Genomic DNA, 17,476 nt, shown 5'->3' on the forward strand with positions numbered 1-17,476 from the left:
TAAAGGAGGGCTGTACTTACGCATTACATTAAGTGAACAGATAAGAAAGAAGCAACTGCACAGCCAGTGGCATTTGCTTTCGCTTTTCCCCACAGGCACCTCCGTAGCCATACATAACATAAGCAATATAAATCCCTGAAGCAATTCTAAACTTTTACAAAAATCCTATGAATACATCAAATATTTAAAAACAGCTTAACTACCAAGAAAGCCATAAACCACAACAGCTTTTAAACTCCCAATTTGTGTATTCTATAAATATAACTGCAGAGGAAATAAATATTAGATAAGCTAGAAACTGGTGATACAAATGTTTGCAAATGGCTGCGTTGCAGGGAGAGGGAGAAATATCTGCAACTATTCCAGTATCTCAGAGAAATACAAAACTCTGAAGCCACTACTTCTAATCACAGCACTTGGTATTCTTGGAGTAAAAAAAAAAAAAAAAAGTAAAGATATTGCAAAGATATCATTGTTAATCTTGAGAACAGAAAATAATGGAAATCAAACAAGTTCACAGGGAACCTTGACTTGTAGTGTTTCCAAGACTCAAATAATCCTACATTACGTGAAGCTGAATCTCCTGGATTATATACAACCATGTTGGCATTCTGCAAACAGGCAATCTTTCTCTCTCTCTCTCCCCCTTTTTTAGAAAACTCTTCTTTATGCGACTATGTAGGACAATATGAGTCACTAGTGCCAAATGTGAATTATTGGTGACAAAAGCATAATTGTCATTATTTTGAAATAATTTTTTTTAAAAAAAATTAGCAATAGTTATGCTTAGTATCTGCATAATGCATGTGGCCCCCACACAGTGACCCCCTCCCACCTGTGAAAGACTGCAAGGTTGTAGTCCCCAGCAGTCAGATACAGAGGAGCCTCTTCCCACATTAGAGCTAGGAAGCAGGCAGGACTTCTCTCATCAGGGGCCTAAAGCATGCTGCTCTGGCATCCTCCACCTATGTTCCCCTGGAGGCTGCCATTACCTCTTTATCCTGCCCAGACTCTTGTTCCCATTGAGCCTGAGAGAGCTGCTGGAGTGCCCCCCCATATGCTGGGGCACACCGTTCACTGCCTGGGACCCAACCTCCCACATTGCTGGCTTTGTATGTACAATTGCATGTATGTTCAACTGTACTTTACACTCCACACCCAATCTACACTCTTCCACAGGAACTGTAGCATAGAACCAGCTCTATGCATACATTCCAATGGGCATGTGTATCTCGAGGGGAGCGCTTTCCAATGCAATCCTGCTCCTCCTTGCAATCTGTTCATTAAATACACTTACAGCCCATTCCTGAGCCGCGCCAGCAGCCACACCCAAAGGCCTTTGGAGGCCGGCAAAGGCCCACGCTGGTGCAAGGGCCCATAGTGCCGGTGTCCGGGAGGCGCACGCCAGCGCATGCTGGCGTTTGTGGCCCCAGCGCCGGTGTGCCGGGCTCGACACTGGTCTCTGGCCGCTGGCGTGGCTGCGGCAGTGACTCGGGAGGCATTCCCGGGGCATTACGGCGTTCCAGGAGGCATTCCCGGGCCGTTAGTGTCCCAGGAGGCATTCCCGAGGTGTTACAGCACCAGCCAGGGGGTGGGGCCACCGTTAGGCAGCCTCCTGAGCTGTTTCGGCTCGGGAACACCCCCTTCCCCCCCCCGAGATATGCCACCTTTTTATTTTTTATTTGTCACTCTCAAAATCCTGCCATCTTTGTTGTTTGCATGAACACATCGCTAAGTCTCTTCCCCCACCCCCAATCCATCAAGCACACAGCACATATATAAAAACAATGAAATTTCTTGCTTTTTTAAAATATTAAAAAAGAAAGTTGGGTTACTATGTAGACTAAATTCCGCATCCACATTTAGTGGGTGTACTATGTGAGATACATAGAAGATGCACAGCCCTGTATATATGACCTGTTCAAAATGCAACCCAGCTCTATTGGGAAGTCTGCAAGTTCTCTCTTGCCTTCTCATATTATTAATTTACCTCTCTCTTCACTCGCACCCCTTCCATCCCCAGACAGCGGGGGGGGGGGGAGGGTCATGTTTCTAACTTTGAGAAACCTTCCAGTAATTTACAGATTTAAAACAAAAATGAATGATGGCTCACATTTGCTTTAACTTTCTTTCTTGGGGAACTAAATATTTGAACTCCATTTGTGAAGCCAAACAACCACCTTCTTATTTGAAATATTCTGCTGATTTATTATGCCTTTGATTTTCTGTAACAATGCAGTTCATCATACTTACCGATCCTTTAGGGCCTGGCAAACCCATGTCGCCCTAAGAAAACAAGATAAACTATGTCAAGATGGTATGTGAATGTGCTTGTTTTAAATATAAAGCATTCAATATCATTCTCTAAATGGTTAAAAATTATACCACTATTAGAAGAACAGAGAATTCCTGGCACATGTAAATAAGTACCAAAATAAATATGAAAAGGTATAACAAGAAATTCATAGTATGCTGTTAGCTTTAAAAGAGCAAAATGTTGAAAACAAGGAGTATTCATCTACCATACCTCCTATTGCAATATATTTAAATTCACTATACAAGATTCAATTCAGAATCATCCACAACATTCTTGCTTTTATAAGTTCCTTCAATGTGAGGAACATTTTGCCAGTGGGACAGTGGTGTTCCATTGGTGCAAGGCTCCTTGTGCCTGTGGAATGTCGGATGCAACCCAGCATTTCCTATAATAAATATGGCCATGAAAAGGTAATATAAATTCATCCTCTATCAATTTATCAACTAATTCAGATACCTTATTTAGCTCTTAGTAACATTATTATGACAAATCCAATTAATTTTCATTCATTTCAAATATGCAACTCTTGCAAAAATAAGTTACATGATCTTTTTGTCTGTATCATGGGGGGAAAGCTTCCAATTTTGTCAGTTTTAGATGTATAGAAAGCTCTAAACTATGAAATGGAAAGTAGATCTTACAAGGTCTCCTTTTCCTCCTGGCTCCCCTTCTCCACCAGTCGAACCCTGCATTATAACAAGAGGTAGGTGTCATGTATTTTTCCAGAATTCTGACAATACTGGAAACATGAGAAACAACATAAACACATACTTACTTGTTCTCCTTTGGGACCCGGTTCACCAACTATACCCTATATGCAATTTTAAAAGAAGATTACATTAAAAAAAATAATTAAAAATTATTAACAAATGTAAATTCTGTTTATTGTTGTTCATTTATAGCCCACCTTTCCACTGAGGATTGCACAATTTTAAAACACAATTTGATCAAACAGAAAGTTAAACATAGCCCAAACTATTAAACTGCAAAGCCTGAATTTATTTTTAGAAAGCAATGGCACGGTGTCCATAAAGCAAGATCAGGCTCCCCAGGGGCCAACCCTCTTGGGTCTTCCACCATAGGCCCACTGCCCTGTGTAGCCCAAGTGACTTAGCTAAAAAACCCTTTATAGAATATTACATATTTGGTTGCAATCTTCAAAGATGCACGCACTGTCATTATTTGGTTTCTAACCCAGACTGTAGGAGATGCAAGTGCAAAAAGATCTTTAAAAAAAACATTGGGGGTGTGTGGTTGAGAAATAAGCAGCATTGTGGGTTAGGAATGTTTAAAACCTCTTTCTATATTATCCATTATGGAGGAACACCATAATGGTAGGTAATAACAGGTGCATTTGCTGACAATGCAAATGCAGATGACAGTTTTGTGTTATTAGAGATTGGGTAAATCAGATGAATGTGCACATTTATGTAAACAAATTTAAATATAGACATGATTTGAAATAGCATATTTTAATTGAAATCTTGTAGGGGCAGGAGAGAAGGAAGGGAAGACTGTGTATGGATTAAAATATGGTCATGATTATGTAGTTGTTTTGTATGCATACAAAAGGTGGGGTCCAGAGGTTAACCATATCCTTGGCTCCAAGGCCCAAAACTCCTAGCTGCTAAAGCAAAGTATATACAATTTTAAAATGAAACACACTCTTCTTCTATATACATGGTTTTTATTGGCCAGTTTAGAAGAATCCTCTCCCCTAAATCTAATGCTCCATATGTTTTGTTTTGATGTACACAAGGTTCCCTCTGAAAGCAACTTTCCCATTCACATCCGTGGATAATTTTTGTGTATAGCCAAGTCACAGCCAACTTATGGCGACCCAGTAGGGTTTTCAAGGCAAGAGACTTTCAGAGATGGTTTGCCATTGCCTAATCCTGTGTAGCAACACTGGTATTCCTTGGTGGTCTCCCATCCAAATACTAACCAGGACTGACCTTGCTTAGCTTCCGAGATCTGGGCTATCCAGATCGTGGATTATGCAGCTCCCTTTAAGTAGCTGGAGCTGTCCCTTGTACTGAAGCAAAATGGGTTGTAAGTGGGAGAGCTTTGTGTCCATGAGAATCGCTGAATACTATAATCATGGCATCTTCATTCAGAACTATTTGATGAAAGCACAGTAAAAATAAGGAAATAAAAGCAATATTGAATTTTTAAATGAATTCAGATACAGGTAGTGCTGGAGCAGCAAAGGGGCTAAATGTGTACATCGGCTTGCAAGAGGCAGAGAAAAAACCCAAGGATGAAAGACACAAAAGGGAAAAGAGGAAGAAAGGGAAAGTTTCCTGCTGCTGCACAAGTATTCCTACCCCAACGTGTGGCTGCAGAAACAGTCTTTCCCCCCTACAAGAGTTCAAGGTTCCTTCCCGTACCTTCAGCCTACTATCCTAGCAGCCTGCCTTCCATGTTGGCTTCTGACTCTTTAAGGCAGTTTAGACCTTCACAGATTGGAATGTAGAAGGATTGAGAAGCAAATGTACATTGGTAACAGGGTGGCTAGCATTTCCAGGTAGAATAAAAATACATAATTTTCTGAATAGGTGGCCCAACAGCCTTTTCAATGTAAATTTATCACTCACTCTCAACTACCTCTTCATTTTCATATCCACACTCTCTCCTTTTCTCTTGTTCAGGATTCCTGAACATCCCACTGCCTTGAAAGGTACCCCATGACTCATTTGCCTGATCCATTCAGCTTGGTTTACTGGCCCATGTGCCCAAGATACCCTTGCTATTCTTCTTTCTCTTAATAAATCCTTATCTTTCAATGAATGTGTCTTTATTGCTAATCTGCACCCCCTTAATGAGGTGTTGGATCAAATCTTGGACACTGGTAGACATAAACGAGAAGGTCACAATAATATTTTCTCTGAGCACAGGTGTGCATAGGCTTCTGACCCCTTAAAAGGAGGAGACTCCTTTGGTCAGGGTCTCTACACACGTCAGCCATTTGGGTAACACCATGGCTCAGTCGCAGAGAGTCTGCTTGGCATGCATAAAATCCAGGTTCGATCCTCAGCATCTCCAGTTTAAAGGATCAGGTAGAAGGTGGTGTGGAAGACCTCTCCCTAAGACCCTAGGGAGATGCTGCCAGCCTGAGTTGACAATACTAACGTTGATGGACTAATTGGACTTTGATGGTCTGATTCAGTATAAGGCAACTTCATGTGTGTTCATGTCATGGATAATGGATCAGAAAGGGCAGCCCCTCCACACACATACATATGCAAACAGCAAGGAACAGTCATGGCTAATCTATAGATCTGATCAGAATGAGGTGGCAGAATCCTGAGGTGGTGAAATGGGCTGTACAATCACAAGCCACAGGTTGAACACACCCTTTTCAATGCCCCCCATGTCAAAAATTCCCTTCAAATAAAAAATAAAAACTCTTGCCCATCAGAGAGAAAGGTTTCAGCCATTATCACCCTCTGGTGTATTAGTTTTCCTAAGGCTCTCTAATGCTTTGCAACTATTTTTTACTCAGTGGAGTATTCCAGAATATTACCCCTCACCACCTGCAGTCTGAAGTGGTACAGTCCATTTTACCATCTCAGAACTTTACTGCTCATTCTGCTGCATACATGGACCAAGCCTTACACAAGCACCATCTAGGGAACATCTACAGTACAAAATTACATTGGTTTTATTCTAGTTAAACTGTCACAACTTCCCCAAAGAATACTGGAAATTATAATTTCATGAAGGCAATCAGAATTCTATTAGAGATCTTGAGCCCCCTTGCAGAACTACAGTTCCCAGAATTCTCTAATGAGAGAGAATTACTATTACATTAGTTTAAGTATGCACCACTATTTTGTCCCCAGACACAGCTATTAGCAATAAGCTATTTGTAGCTGATGTACAGCCAGCATTATGCCTATAACAAAGGCAACAGTCAACAATAGCCATGCAGATTAGCTTTGGATTACACACATTAACAGTTCACTTCAGGATACAATGGTTCCATATTAACATACCATACCCTCATTAGCACATTATCTTGATACTTACAGGACAATGATTAGCACATTACTTTTGCAGGACAGTACTCAGCTCAAACCCAACCCCTTTCTGACTATATATTACTCTTCCTACACACTTGACACTGAGAGACACTGTCCTTCAGTGTTACTACTCTGAAGATGCCTGCCACAGTTGCTGGCGAAACGTCAGGAAAGAAAATTCCAAGACCATGGTTACACAGCCCGGATAACCTACAAGAACCAATATTCCTCTGGGGTCTCACAGTACTTTGCTAGTACAGCTAAAGCCATAATGATGTGTGTTGCTTGTCAGAGCATCAAAATGCAGACAAGGAAAAGAGAACAGCATTTGGAGAAACTAACAGCTGAAGAAACAGGACCTCGTTGACTACTGAATCAGAATAAGAGCTATCCTAAAGTTGGGACTAAGCTCCTGTTAAGATGAAAGCAGCAAAGAAATATTATCTGGAAGATGGAGTACAACAGAGATGTGGGTCTTTTGTCATCCAAAATACCAACAGAATTATGTCAAAATCAAAATTTGCAAGCTTTCTGCAAAGGTCCAAGTGCTATTAATATTCCTGCAATAGGCGATGAAGCCCAGGCTAGCCTGATCTCATCAGATCTCAGAAGCTAAGCAGGGTCAGCCCTGGTTAGTATTTGGATGGGAGACCACCAAGGAATACCAGGGTTGCTGTGCAGAGGAAGGCACTGGCAAACCACCTCTGTTAGTCTCTTGCCATGAAAACCCCAAAAGGGGTCACCATAAGTCAGCTGCAACTTGAAGGCACTTTACACACATAATAGGCGTTGAAACAATGAGATCCAGAAAAGTCACAATCATTTGCTGACATGGGATGGCTCCCAAAGGCCATGGAAGTTGCCATGTGGAGAGCTAAATTAAACAGCCATACCGTATATACTCGGGTATAAGCCGACCCGAGTATAAGCCGACCCCCCAAATTAGAGGCCAGAAAAGGGAATTTCTTATTGACCCGCGTATAAGCCGAGGGGCAATAAGAAATTTCCTTTACCCGCAATGCTGCGCTCTAAAATGGCGGCCGCCATTTTAGAGCGCAGGGCCCCTGCCCCAGGTCGCCCTCCCGCCGCCTCCCAGGCCCTCCCGACCCACCCCGACCCCAGTCCCATCCAAGGGGGGAGGGGGAAAAGACCCTGAACCCACTCCTTACCTGGAGAGGCGGCGAAGCGGCGGCGGCGCGTCCTTCCTGGGCTGGCAGGAGGCCCCTCCAGGCCGCTGCCGGCCGGAGGAAGGCGCCCAGGCGCGTGGGCGGTAGCGGCGCGATGGGCAGGGGCCTCCCATGGCCCCTCCCGGCGGGGAAAATGCGGCGGGGGCCGGGAGGGCCGGGGAAGCCTCTCTGCGACTGCAGAGAGGCTGCCCAGGGCCCCTCCCGGCCGGGGAAAATGGCGGCGGGGGCTGGAGGGGGGGGCCAAGGCAGCCTCTCTGCGGCTGCAGAGAGGCTGCCCAGGGCCCCTCCCGGCGGGAGAAAATGGCGGCGGGGGTCGGGGGGGGCCAGGGCAGCTTCCCTGCGGCTGCAGAGAGGCTGCCCAGGGCCCCTCCCGGCCGGGGAAAATGGCGGCGGGGGCCGGGGGGGGCCAGGGCAGTCTCTGCGGCTGCAGAGAGGCTGCCCAGGGCCCCTCCCGGCGGGAGAAAATGGCGGTGGCTCGGCAGCAGAGGTAAGTTCCCTCCTCCCTCCTCCCTCCTTCCCCCTTCTACCGTATTGACCCGTGTATAAGCCGAGGCCGGCTTTTTCAGCCCTTTTTTTGGGCTGAAAAACTCGGCTTATACACGAGTATATACGGTACTTTTATATGGGGTACAGAAGGATGGGATGGGCAAAAATATAGTACTGTATTATTTTATTTGTGTAAAAACTTCAATAAACCTATAAAGAGGAATTTTTGATGAATGTCATTAAGGCAGAGGGAGAAGAGGGACAAATTCATTTTCAGCTTAGCTTCATAAGTGGATTCAAAAATATTGTGAGAAGCTGAAAAAACTGGAAAATTGTTATTCACGGTGAGAAGAGTAAGGTACATTAATTCTTACTGGCAAACTGTATACTCACCCTGTCACCTGTAGCACCAGTTAGTCCTGGAGGCCCAGGTAAACCTGGGAGGCCTAGGTCACCCTCAGCACCCTATGCAAATAATCAAGGTGGCAGAATCTTAGGATAATTTTTAGACCTAGCAAAGTGATAATCAATACCCAGCCTCTGCGAAGCAGGTTGTGGCCTTCCTATGAACAGTAAACTTATCGCAATGATGACTGTTTCCCTTTCTTTTAACTGGTACATTATACTGAACAGTTTCTAGCACTTCACTATGGCAGTCAGAAACAGCAGTTTCTTGCTTTTAGTTGGGTGTGCTAAAAATACTATCATCCCTCTCCCCTATGGTGTGAGCATTCCTCTCTAACAGTGAGCTCTTTCAGACCCCAAATATTCAGGCTCCCTTCTAGCAGACACCATGCAAATGACGTTTGAATCATTTGAAAGGAACCATTCATGTTCACTAGCTATTAATGCCAAGAAGGAGCCAGGTTTTTTTTTTAAAGCTAGCCTTTCAGTATTTCTGCTACTTGAAAATGAATAGCCCAGCAAAACAGGTAAACAACCTATCTAAATGCCTTATACAAAGAGAGATTTCCGATTTTTCTCCTTCACAGTACTGCATAAAAATGACATATTCCAAAGAGAGCTTCCTGGGATTCTAATAAGAAAATGTGATTCCCCAGCTGGGACAAGGAAAGCTAACAACAACCCTATTCATGCTCATCTTGTGACTTCTTTATAAATGAATAAGAGCCATAAGCATTGGGGAAAATAAACATAAACCTGACGGAAAGAGGCACTGGCTCCTTACCATTTTACCTGGTATGCCTGGTGAACCTGCCGGTCCTGGCTCTCCTCTGCTACCCTTTTAGGAAACAAGAGGACACTGTTATAGCATAGAACCATTTTCTTCTGAAAGTAAATTAAAACAAAACATATTTTATTAATGTTTGGTTATAAAAATATTACCTAATTGAGCTCAACAATCTCCTAATAAAAGGAAGTGCAAAAATTTCAAGCTACAGAAAGAAATTTTAAAAGCTGTACCATGAAAACAAACACACAATATATAACAGCAGATATTCTTGACAATTTCTAAAGAAAATGTTACTACAGCAATTAATTTGACAGTTTGTTTAATAAACCTCCAAAACAACCCATAACAAACAACAGAGCAATATATACAAGGTATTATACAAGATTAACAGTGGTCCAGTACAAAAAGTCCCCACCTACAGAACACACACTTGAGACCCAGAGTACAGGAAGTCTGCTACTGAAATGTCCAGCATGTACGTTAACTTTTCAGACTACACTACATGCGAGTCTTGAATGACCAATTTGTACTTCAGATGGCTCAATCCACACCTACCTGCCAATCACAGTAAGGGAGATATGTGCACAAGCTAGTACAGAGATGGATATCCATTTGGGACCACTTCTGCATCACAGTGCTCTTCTGGGCCCCACTGAATTGGATGGCTGCATCTTTTGATGTGGATAGGCATCTGTGGCTACTAGCTGTAGTTTATCCAACGTGGTTAGAATGCCAAATTAAGTCCAACCCTAACCTGGGTTCAAATCCCTACTCAGTCAAAAAACTCACAGGGCCTAGTCAGTTTCTCTTTGTGTAACCTACCTTATAGGTTTGTTCTGTGTGTAAAGTAGATAACAGAAACATGTTTGCTACCCTAAGTCCTTAGAAGAAGGGTATTATAAAAAACAGATACAGCTAATTGCATTAAATTATAGCAGAATTACCACATTTTGAAAATACTGTTTTTCCATAGAGCATACAGAGGTCTCCTCCCATGAAAAGATGTTGATAAAGCCACCATATATTGGCCTTGCCACATCAAAAGTAATTGTGTGGGGGGACATTGTGTTATCCATGTAACATGAATTCTGAGCAAAACTCATAAAAGTAGGGATTTATTTCTATAAAGAAGGTCTCTGGACATACGTTGTGTGTCACTGAAGCAAGGGAAAGGAGGGAAAACCTCAGGCAAAAGCTAAATCACTGCTGTGAATGCCTTTGCATTCATAGAGGCAATGAGAGGGAAGTGGGGAATTGCCCCAATGTGGAAGCAACCATAGACTTCATCCCACAAAAACGTATGATTCAATAAATCTGTTCGTCTTTAAGGTGCTAAAAAATTCTTCTAGTTTGTATTGCCTTCCTCTGGAAACTTGCCAAAGTTCACATATAAATATTGTTCCAATCACCAGGAGACCTATCAGGTGTTATACCAGATGCCTGTAACTACTCTAGGGAGGGGCCAACGAGCGCATGCATACTAGGTATGCAGATGTCCAAGGCTCAGGTTCCTGCAACTCCCTTTAAAAATAGGCCCTTCCTCAGATATTATGTTGCACCAAGACAAATCTAGCTCTACTAGAAGCAGGCCGTTCTCAATAGCCAGTCCTGAGCTGTGGAATGTACCCAAGAGATTGATTTCATACCACAACTGCTGGTGTGTCAAAGGATGGCTAAAATGTATTAATTTCAGCTGGCCTTTGATTGGTGAATTTATTTCCATCAGCGTCCCTGCTATTTCTGCTGTTGTGTGTACTGATATGTTTTGAAGATGGTATATACTGGAAATTTTAATAAATCTATATGAAATGGTTTCCTGTTCACCACTGTGAAACCTTGGCCTGAAGTTGCGCTGAGCTTTTGTGAATCAATGAAATAAACAGCAGGACAGGGGAAGCACTCTGGAGAGTTATGTGTGTGGCAGGGTAAGGCAAGATGGACTACTGAATTTAACTATTTCTCTCAACATAACAAACTTTTGGCCTCTTCTGGTCCTCTCGAGCTATGCTTGGAATCATGGGGCCTGAGCAGAACAAAGGCCATGTGGGACGAGGCTGCAGTGAGGAGGGGAATCAGAGATCCCTTCTTATGCCAGCAGAAAAACTGGCAGGATGCAACCCAATATTATAATCGGTTGTGTCTTTGATGTTTAACGGCAGGTTTAAAAGGATTTCAACCACAAATGGAGCTTGGTAAGAATGTAGAGCGATTTCCATTGCATGCATGAAGCAAAGGATCCTGTCCAAGGATTATGAGAGACAGGAAGCTCTGTTTTGAATTAAGGCACTAAAATCCTATTCTATTGTTTTCAGAAATGAAGTGTCTCCCTCTCCCCCACCCCAATACACTCATTTTCTATTGTAATCTGAAGGCAGCATTCATAGAACAACTTGATTATGTTTCTCTCCTTATGGGAGAGTCATCCAAAAACACTGTACTGATTCCTTAAGTAAACATAACAAGTCTGGTTAGCACAGTTAAAATCGGACCCATATTAAATGCAGTATTTGCAAATAAACAGCCCGTTGACTTTTTGTGTGTCTGCAAAGGGCTACTTTTCACAAGCATCTGAACCTGTACAAAGCCTGTCAGCATCCTATTGCCTGTGATAGCAAATGAAAATCATTCTACAAAGAGAGGGAGTGATGTAATTATCATTGGATTTTAGATTAACTAGATAGCATATTGTTTGGCTCATTGGTACAGATATTTTAGTTATATTGCAGCACGGTTTTAGTTTATTTTCAAGAATTTGTAGTATGTGTATTTTAGTATTGTTGTATTTCCGTTTTCTTTCATTGTTATATTCTCATTTTTCTCTTAATAAAAGAATTGGAAAAAAGAAAAGAAAATCATTCTAAACAAAAGTCCTGTAAAGGGAACAGTAGGCTGTCCTCCCCCCCACCCCTTCCTTTGTCCTTTTGGTCCACTGGCATTATAGATGTAGCTGAGGAGGTGTCTGTGGCAGCTCCCTATAATGGTAATATGTTATCTAGTTAGGATCTTGCTTTGCTATGCAGTGGTGGACCTACATTTTCGGGGCCCTGAAGCTTGAACTGTTATGGGGGGCCCTTTGCAACCAGCATCAATAGGGCAACATCCAACAAGGTCCAAAGGGCCTTGCTGCCCTTGCAAGGACCTCAAGGCCCAAATGGCGGAGAACAGGGTGGTGGGGTGGAGTCCTTGAAAATGGGCTATACAGTGAGCCCCTTCCCACCAGCAATGAGGTCTGGGTAACCGCTGTTACCTTCTTCAGTGGGGTTGTTCTGTGGCAGATATATTGGTTCATTCTTTAATAGAGAGGGAGAAGGTCATCAGAAGGGGCTCGTTAGCATAAAGAGGTGAAAATCTGATTTTTGGTGTTAAAATGCACAAGCGAGACGACTGCAGCCTGAATTGAGAATTCAGGTGTCTTTTTATGATTCCAGTTGGCTCTAGCCTAAGGGCTGAGCTATAGAACTATTAAGCCATGTACCAACAAAGGATTTGAGGATCCAGCTGCCAAAATGTAGGCTATGAATAGATTCTGGTGAGCACATACAGCTGGGGGTTCGAGTGCTGCAAGCCCCTGAGAAAATTTTGAAATTTTACCAATTACAGGGACATCTTGAGGCCATATGAAATGGGTATTAGAGCATATTCTAAGGCCAATATGAAGTACTTCAACCCATTGGCTTATGATTCTATCACTAAAAAACTCCATCGATTTTGTTGAGAAATTCACTCATTAAAAGAAAGTTGCTTCAGGGGGCCCCTCCGGGATTAGGGCCCCTGAAGCGTAAGTTTCATTAGTTTCACAGTAGATCCACCTCTGTTGCTATGGGAAACATGTCGACCAATGTCTGAAACTCAGATGATACCCTTATCTTATGATACCCTTATGTCAGCTGCAATAGGATTATGTTCAGTTATGTCACTCTGACATCTTGCCCCCCACTGCATGTCTTACTAGGTATCATAAAACTGATTAGTGCTGCAGATACATTGCTTTCGGCTGCTGCACCAATTCTGGCTGTACCAGTGCAGTACCTCTCTCATCTGGTCTATTTTTTCTCCCTTGCACAGCCTACTTGGGTAAATCAGGCAAATTCGGGATAAGTGAAGTTATGCTGATTTCAGAGAGGCTGGTGGATCATCTTATCATAAACCAACTGGTGAAATGGTATCTAGCGAGTGCTTCAGTTCTATTGGCCCAGCATGCTGAGGTAATACACGAAGAGTAAAGGTACAGTCTAAAATGGCCATTAATGCATGGGAGGGTTTGCCTTGGATTTGCCACTCTCTAAATGCACATTTTCCCAATTTGAATTCTCAAAACTCTGAATAGAGGCTTATTTTTCAGTTTTGAGAATTTGGACGGGGAAAATGTGCATTTAGACAGCAGCAAATCCAAGGCAAAATCTCCCACGCATAACTGCCAGTGACTTATTTTGGGTTAAATATGCATGACACGCTTGGGCTGCACATTTGCAATTTGATACACACTCACTTAGGAATACGTCCCTTTGAAATAAAATGTCCTACAAGTAAGCGTTATTAACAATGGACTGTAAGTGTAGTTGGAAGAGGACAAACTGGAATTTGAAACAACAAATAGTGTTTTAACCACATTTTCCATTAAAAGTATGGGATGTAATTATGGAAAGTTTTGCAATACTGGAGGGTTAAACAAAGCAAGAGGTGCCAATGAGATGTCTTGCTGGTCTCTGGAACAACAGGCTTAGAGGGGAAACTCAGTGTTTAATCTGAACTCCCTGTTTCACCTTAGCAATGGGTGTTGCTAATAATTAACACAGCGTGACAACTCCAGTTTCTCTGGACAACTGATTTTACAAACCCTTACTTGCCTTTTAAGAGATTAGAACATAGTTTAGAAGATTATCCCACATTATCCTGTTAGGAAACTACTTTGCTCTTAATTAACCACAGAAATGCCCACAAAAAAGCATTGTAGGCATTAGAACAGATGGGAAATAGTTAATCACATCTGGGAAATCGTTAACCAGACCAATGATCTGAAATTGCTGTAAATGTTAAAGAATATCAGAAGCACTATTAAGCCATTGTGTTATGAGCAAGAGCTTAAAGGGGAATGGGGAAAAGCAGAAGAAAGTTCTTGAGTGAGTAAGTCTTCCACCAAACCCACTGGCGTGAGGTACCGGGTTTTTCTACGGGTGGCAGGCCACAGCCACCAAACCCTAATGCCATTTTCCCAGAAAGATGGAAGCACCACAATATTGTTTCCTTAGTATAACACTTGCATAGTAGGTTTGGTAATGTGTGGAACACTGACTTTTAAGACAAGGATTGACCAGATAATATGGAAGGCACATAGCAATGGAAGTCTTATTTCTATAGATCCTAGTAAAGGTAATAGAGGAAAGAAAGATGGTAGCTGGCAGAGAGAGGAAACAGAAGCGGAGACTCAAGTTCAGACTTGGCCAGCCACTACATTCTTACGACTGGCACGGGAGGCCACAAGCCATGCCTCTACTTAAGGCTTTTCTTACGCCATTGGACTTAGGAGGATATAATAGTGCACATGCTGATGATACTTATTTAATTCCACATAGTTTTTCAAATGTATCTATTTTTATGTTTGCAGGTACAATTGACATCTAAAATGCATGTAACAGTTTCCTCAGCAAAACTAGGGATGACAAAAGCATATGGTTATAGGAAATTGTATGCCTTTGAAGTACAGTTCTGTATTTATAGTGTTTCCTGCAGCCCCTTTAACCCAGGAGAGGGTAAATTTAATCAATGGTTTAAGCCATTTTATCTCTCCCCCCGTTTTGGTAACCATCATCCTGAGCAGTCCTGCCTACTGCAAGATGTGACAGTAGCATGTACACACAACCTCTTCACACATTGATTGAATATGTGGTGACAGACAGCAGTTGTGGACACACTGGCCCCTCCACATATGTGATCACTGTCATCAGAAGAGCCTTACTGGATCAGATCATTGGTCCAAATAGTCCAGCATCCTGTTTCACACAGTGGCCATCCAGTTACTCTGGAGGGCTAACAGGACATAGGCTATGTTTTATTTATTTTTTATTTTCCCACGTTTTCCCTTCTGTTTGGTGTTGGAAATGTTTTCTGATAATTTTTCCTCCATTGTTTTCCCAAACACTTTTACCGCAATGATTTTTCTCTGTTTCAGAGCCAGCTTTCCTTGAGCATGAGAACATCTTCAAACGTTCTTCATTTCTCCACTCCAGCAGAAACCCTTCCCTTGTTCACATCCACTATTTTGCTCATCTTCCCTCCCCCTTGCTCCACACATCCCCCCCCCCCGATCGAGCCTGATAAATTTCAGCCCAGTTAGATGGGATGAACGCCTTTGTCAATTTTGCTGCCCTGGCTCTTCGAGCCTGGTCAATTTCTGCCCAGCTGGATGGAATGAACAGCTTTGTCAATTTCACTGCACTGGTTCTTTGAGCCTGAGCAATTTAAGCCCCACTGGATCAAATGGACACATTAACCATCCCAGTTTCTGCATTCCCATAGGCTGTAATTCTGCCACTCTGAGCTTCTTGTTACATGCTGGGAGAGTCAGACTATTAATTCTGGGAAGTTCATAATGTTGCTCGGTGAAACCCTTTGAGCGGGGGGGGGATGAATATATTGGAGTGCATTGCAAACTTTGCAATAGTTCGATAGTTCAAAAGTTCGATGAGTGCAAAGCAAAGTGGATGAATGCACTGTGCTTTAGTTTTTTTGGGGGGGGGGACCGGCCTCATGGTGGATTATGCTTCGGCTTGTGGCATCCATTTTGAGCGCAAACCTTTCCAGCTCCATAATGGCAGAGGAGACAAATGTGCACCAATTCCCCGGTCACAATAGTGTATCCCATCTAATGGAAGGTTGCATCTGTACTAGAGTGCATGTGCAGAAACACAAAAAAAATTAGGGGGAAGTGGGGGGAGAATCCAGCACGATCATCCACAATGTCACGAGTGATGTTAAGCGCCCCCCCACCAGAAAACATCATTTTTTGGGATAAATGTGCAGACAGGATAAAACTGATTTAAAAGTGAACAGGAAAACAGAAAACAATGTTGCAAAAGGAGGTGTGTGGACAACAATTGAGGAATACAATTCCAAGCTTCGCAGATCGACCATGTGAAAACTCTGGGGTAAGCGATGCATGCAGACAAGGCCATGGAGGCCAAGGCTTCCTCCTCATGTGGCCTCCTGGCAATGGTATTCAGAGGTTCACTGCCTCTGAATGTGGAAATTCTCCTTAGTAACCATGGCTAGTAGCCACTGATAGACCTATCCTTCATGTTTCTGTCTAATCCTCTTTTAAAGCCGTCCATGCCTGTGACCATCACTACCTTCTCTGGCAGCGAATTCCACATTTTAGTGATTTGTTGAGTAAAGTATTTCATTTATTCCCTTCTGAATCTACTGCGAATCAACTTCATTAGGTGCCCTGAGTTCTAATATTGTGGAAGAGAGAGTAAAATTTCTCTCTGTCAGCTGTCTCCACTTTGTGCATAATTTTATGAACCGCTATCATGTCCTCCCTTAGCTGATTCTTTTCTAAATGGAAAAGTCCCAGATTCCTTAGCCTTTCCTCATAGGAATCATCTTGGCTGCCCTCTTCTGTACTTTTTCTTGTCTTGAGATCATGGCCCCTACACATGAAGTGTCTGTGTATAGGCTCCTTCCCCTTTTTGCTTTTTGCAACACTCCAAAAGCAGCGCCTCCCACCACAAGGAGGAAGTTCATGCACAGACACTCCCTCTGCCTGTTTGCATCATGCAGATGACCCAGCGATGGTATGAGGGCAGGACCAGTGCACTGAGCCTGCTCTTCATGATGACGGGGTCGTGTGTAGTGGGCCAGTGATACACATCATTCACTTTGTACTGTGTGATGTCACTGTGATACATTAGGCACCAGGTGACAATGGAAGGACAAAAGGATTTATCACGAGCTTATGAGGGTCACATAAAATTAATTCTCCCAGCCTTCAGGAAGGATTCAAAAATGGGCAGCAAGTTTAATGTGAGCTGTAAATTATCCTTATTCTGTACCTCCAACATTAAGTAGGATTAAAGATGGGCTCCAACCACTCACTGTATGTCTATAAGAATGCTTAACATGCCATGTGGCATATTTTGGACTCCTGTTTAAAATCTGCTGGCTAGACAGGATGGTGGCTGTCGTGTGTTTTTCTTCAGGTATGTACAACATGGACTGGTGACTTTCTTTAACAGTAGAGGAAGTAACAAGAGATGGGCACTGAATC

General features: G+C 42.8%; 1 protein-coding gene across 1 annotated transcript in view; it reads right to left on the minus strand.

Moving 5' to 3' along the window:
* Positions 1-17,476, minus strand: part of LOC130483688 (collagen alpha-1(IX) chain-like) — an 82,439-nt gene that overhangs the window by 12,275 nt on the left and 52,688 nt on the right. The window contains exons 29-33 of the mRNA XM_056856528.1: positions 9,205-9,258; positions 8,409-8,480; positions 3,093-3,128; positions 2,959-3,003; positions 2,254-2,286 (exon numbers count right to left, since the gene is read on the minus strand). Coding sequence (XP_056712506.1) covers positions 2,254-2,286; positions 2,959-3,003; positions 3,093-3,128; positions 8,409-8,480; positions 9,205-9,258 — 240 coding nt within the window. The remainder of the gene's footprint in view (positions 1-2,253; positions 2,287-2,958; positions 3,004-3,092; positions 3,129-8,408; positions 8,481-9,204; positions 9,259-17,476) is intronic.

The sequence above is a fragment of the Euleptes europaea genome, chromosome 10, assembly GCF_029931775.1.
Source record: "Euleptes europaea isolate rEulEur1 chromosome 10, rEulEur1.hap1, whole genome shotgun sequence".
NCBI classification, from domain to species: Eukaryota; Metazoa; Chordata; class Lepidosauria; order Squamata; family Sphaerodactylidae; genus Euleptes; species Euleptes europaea.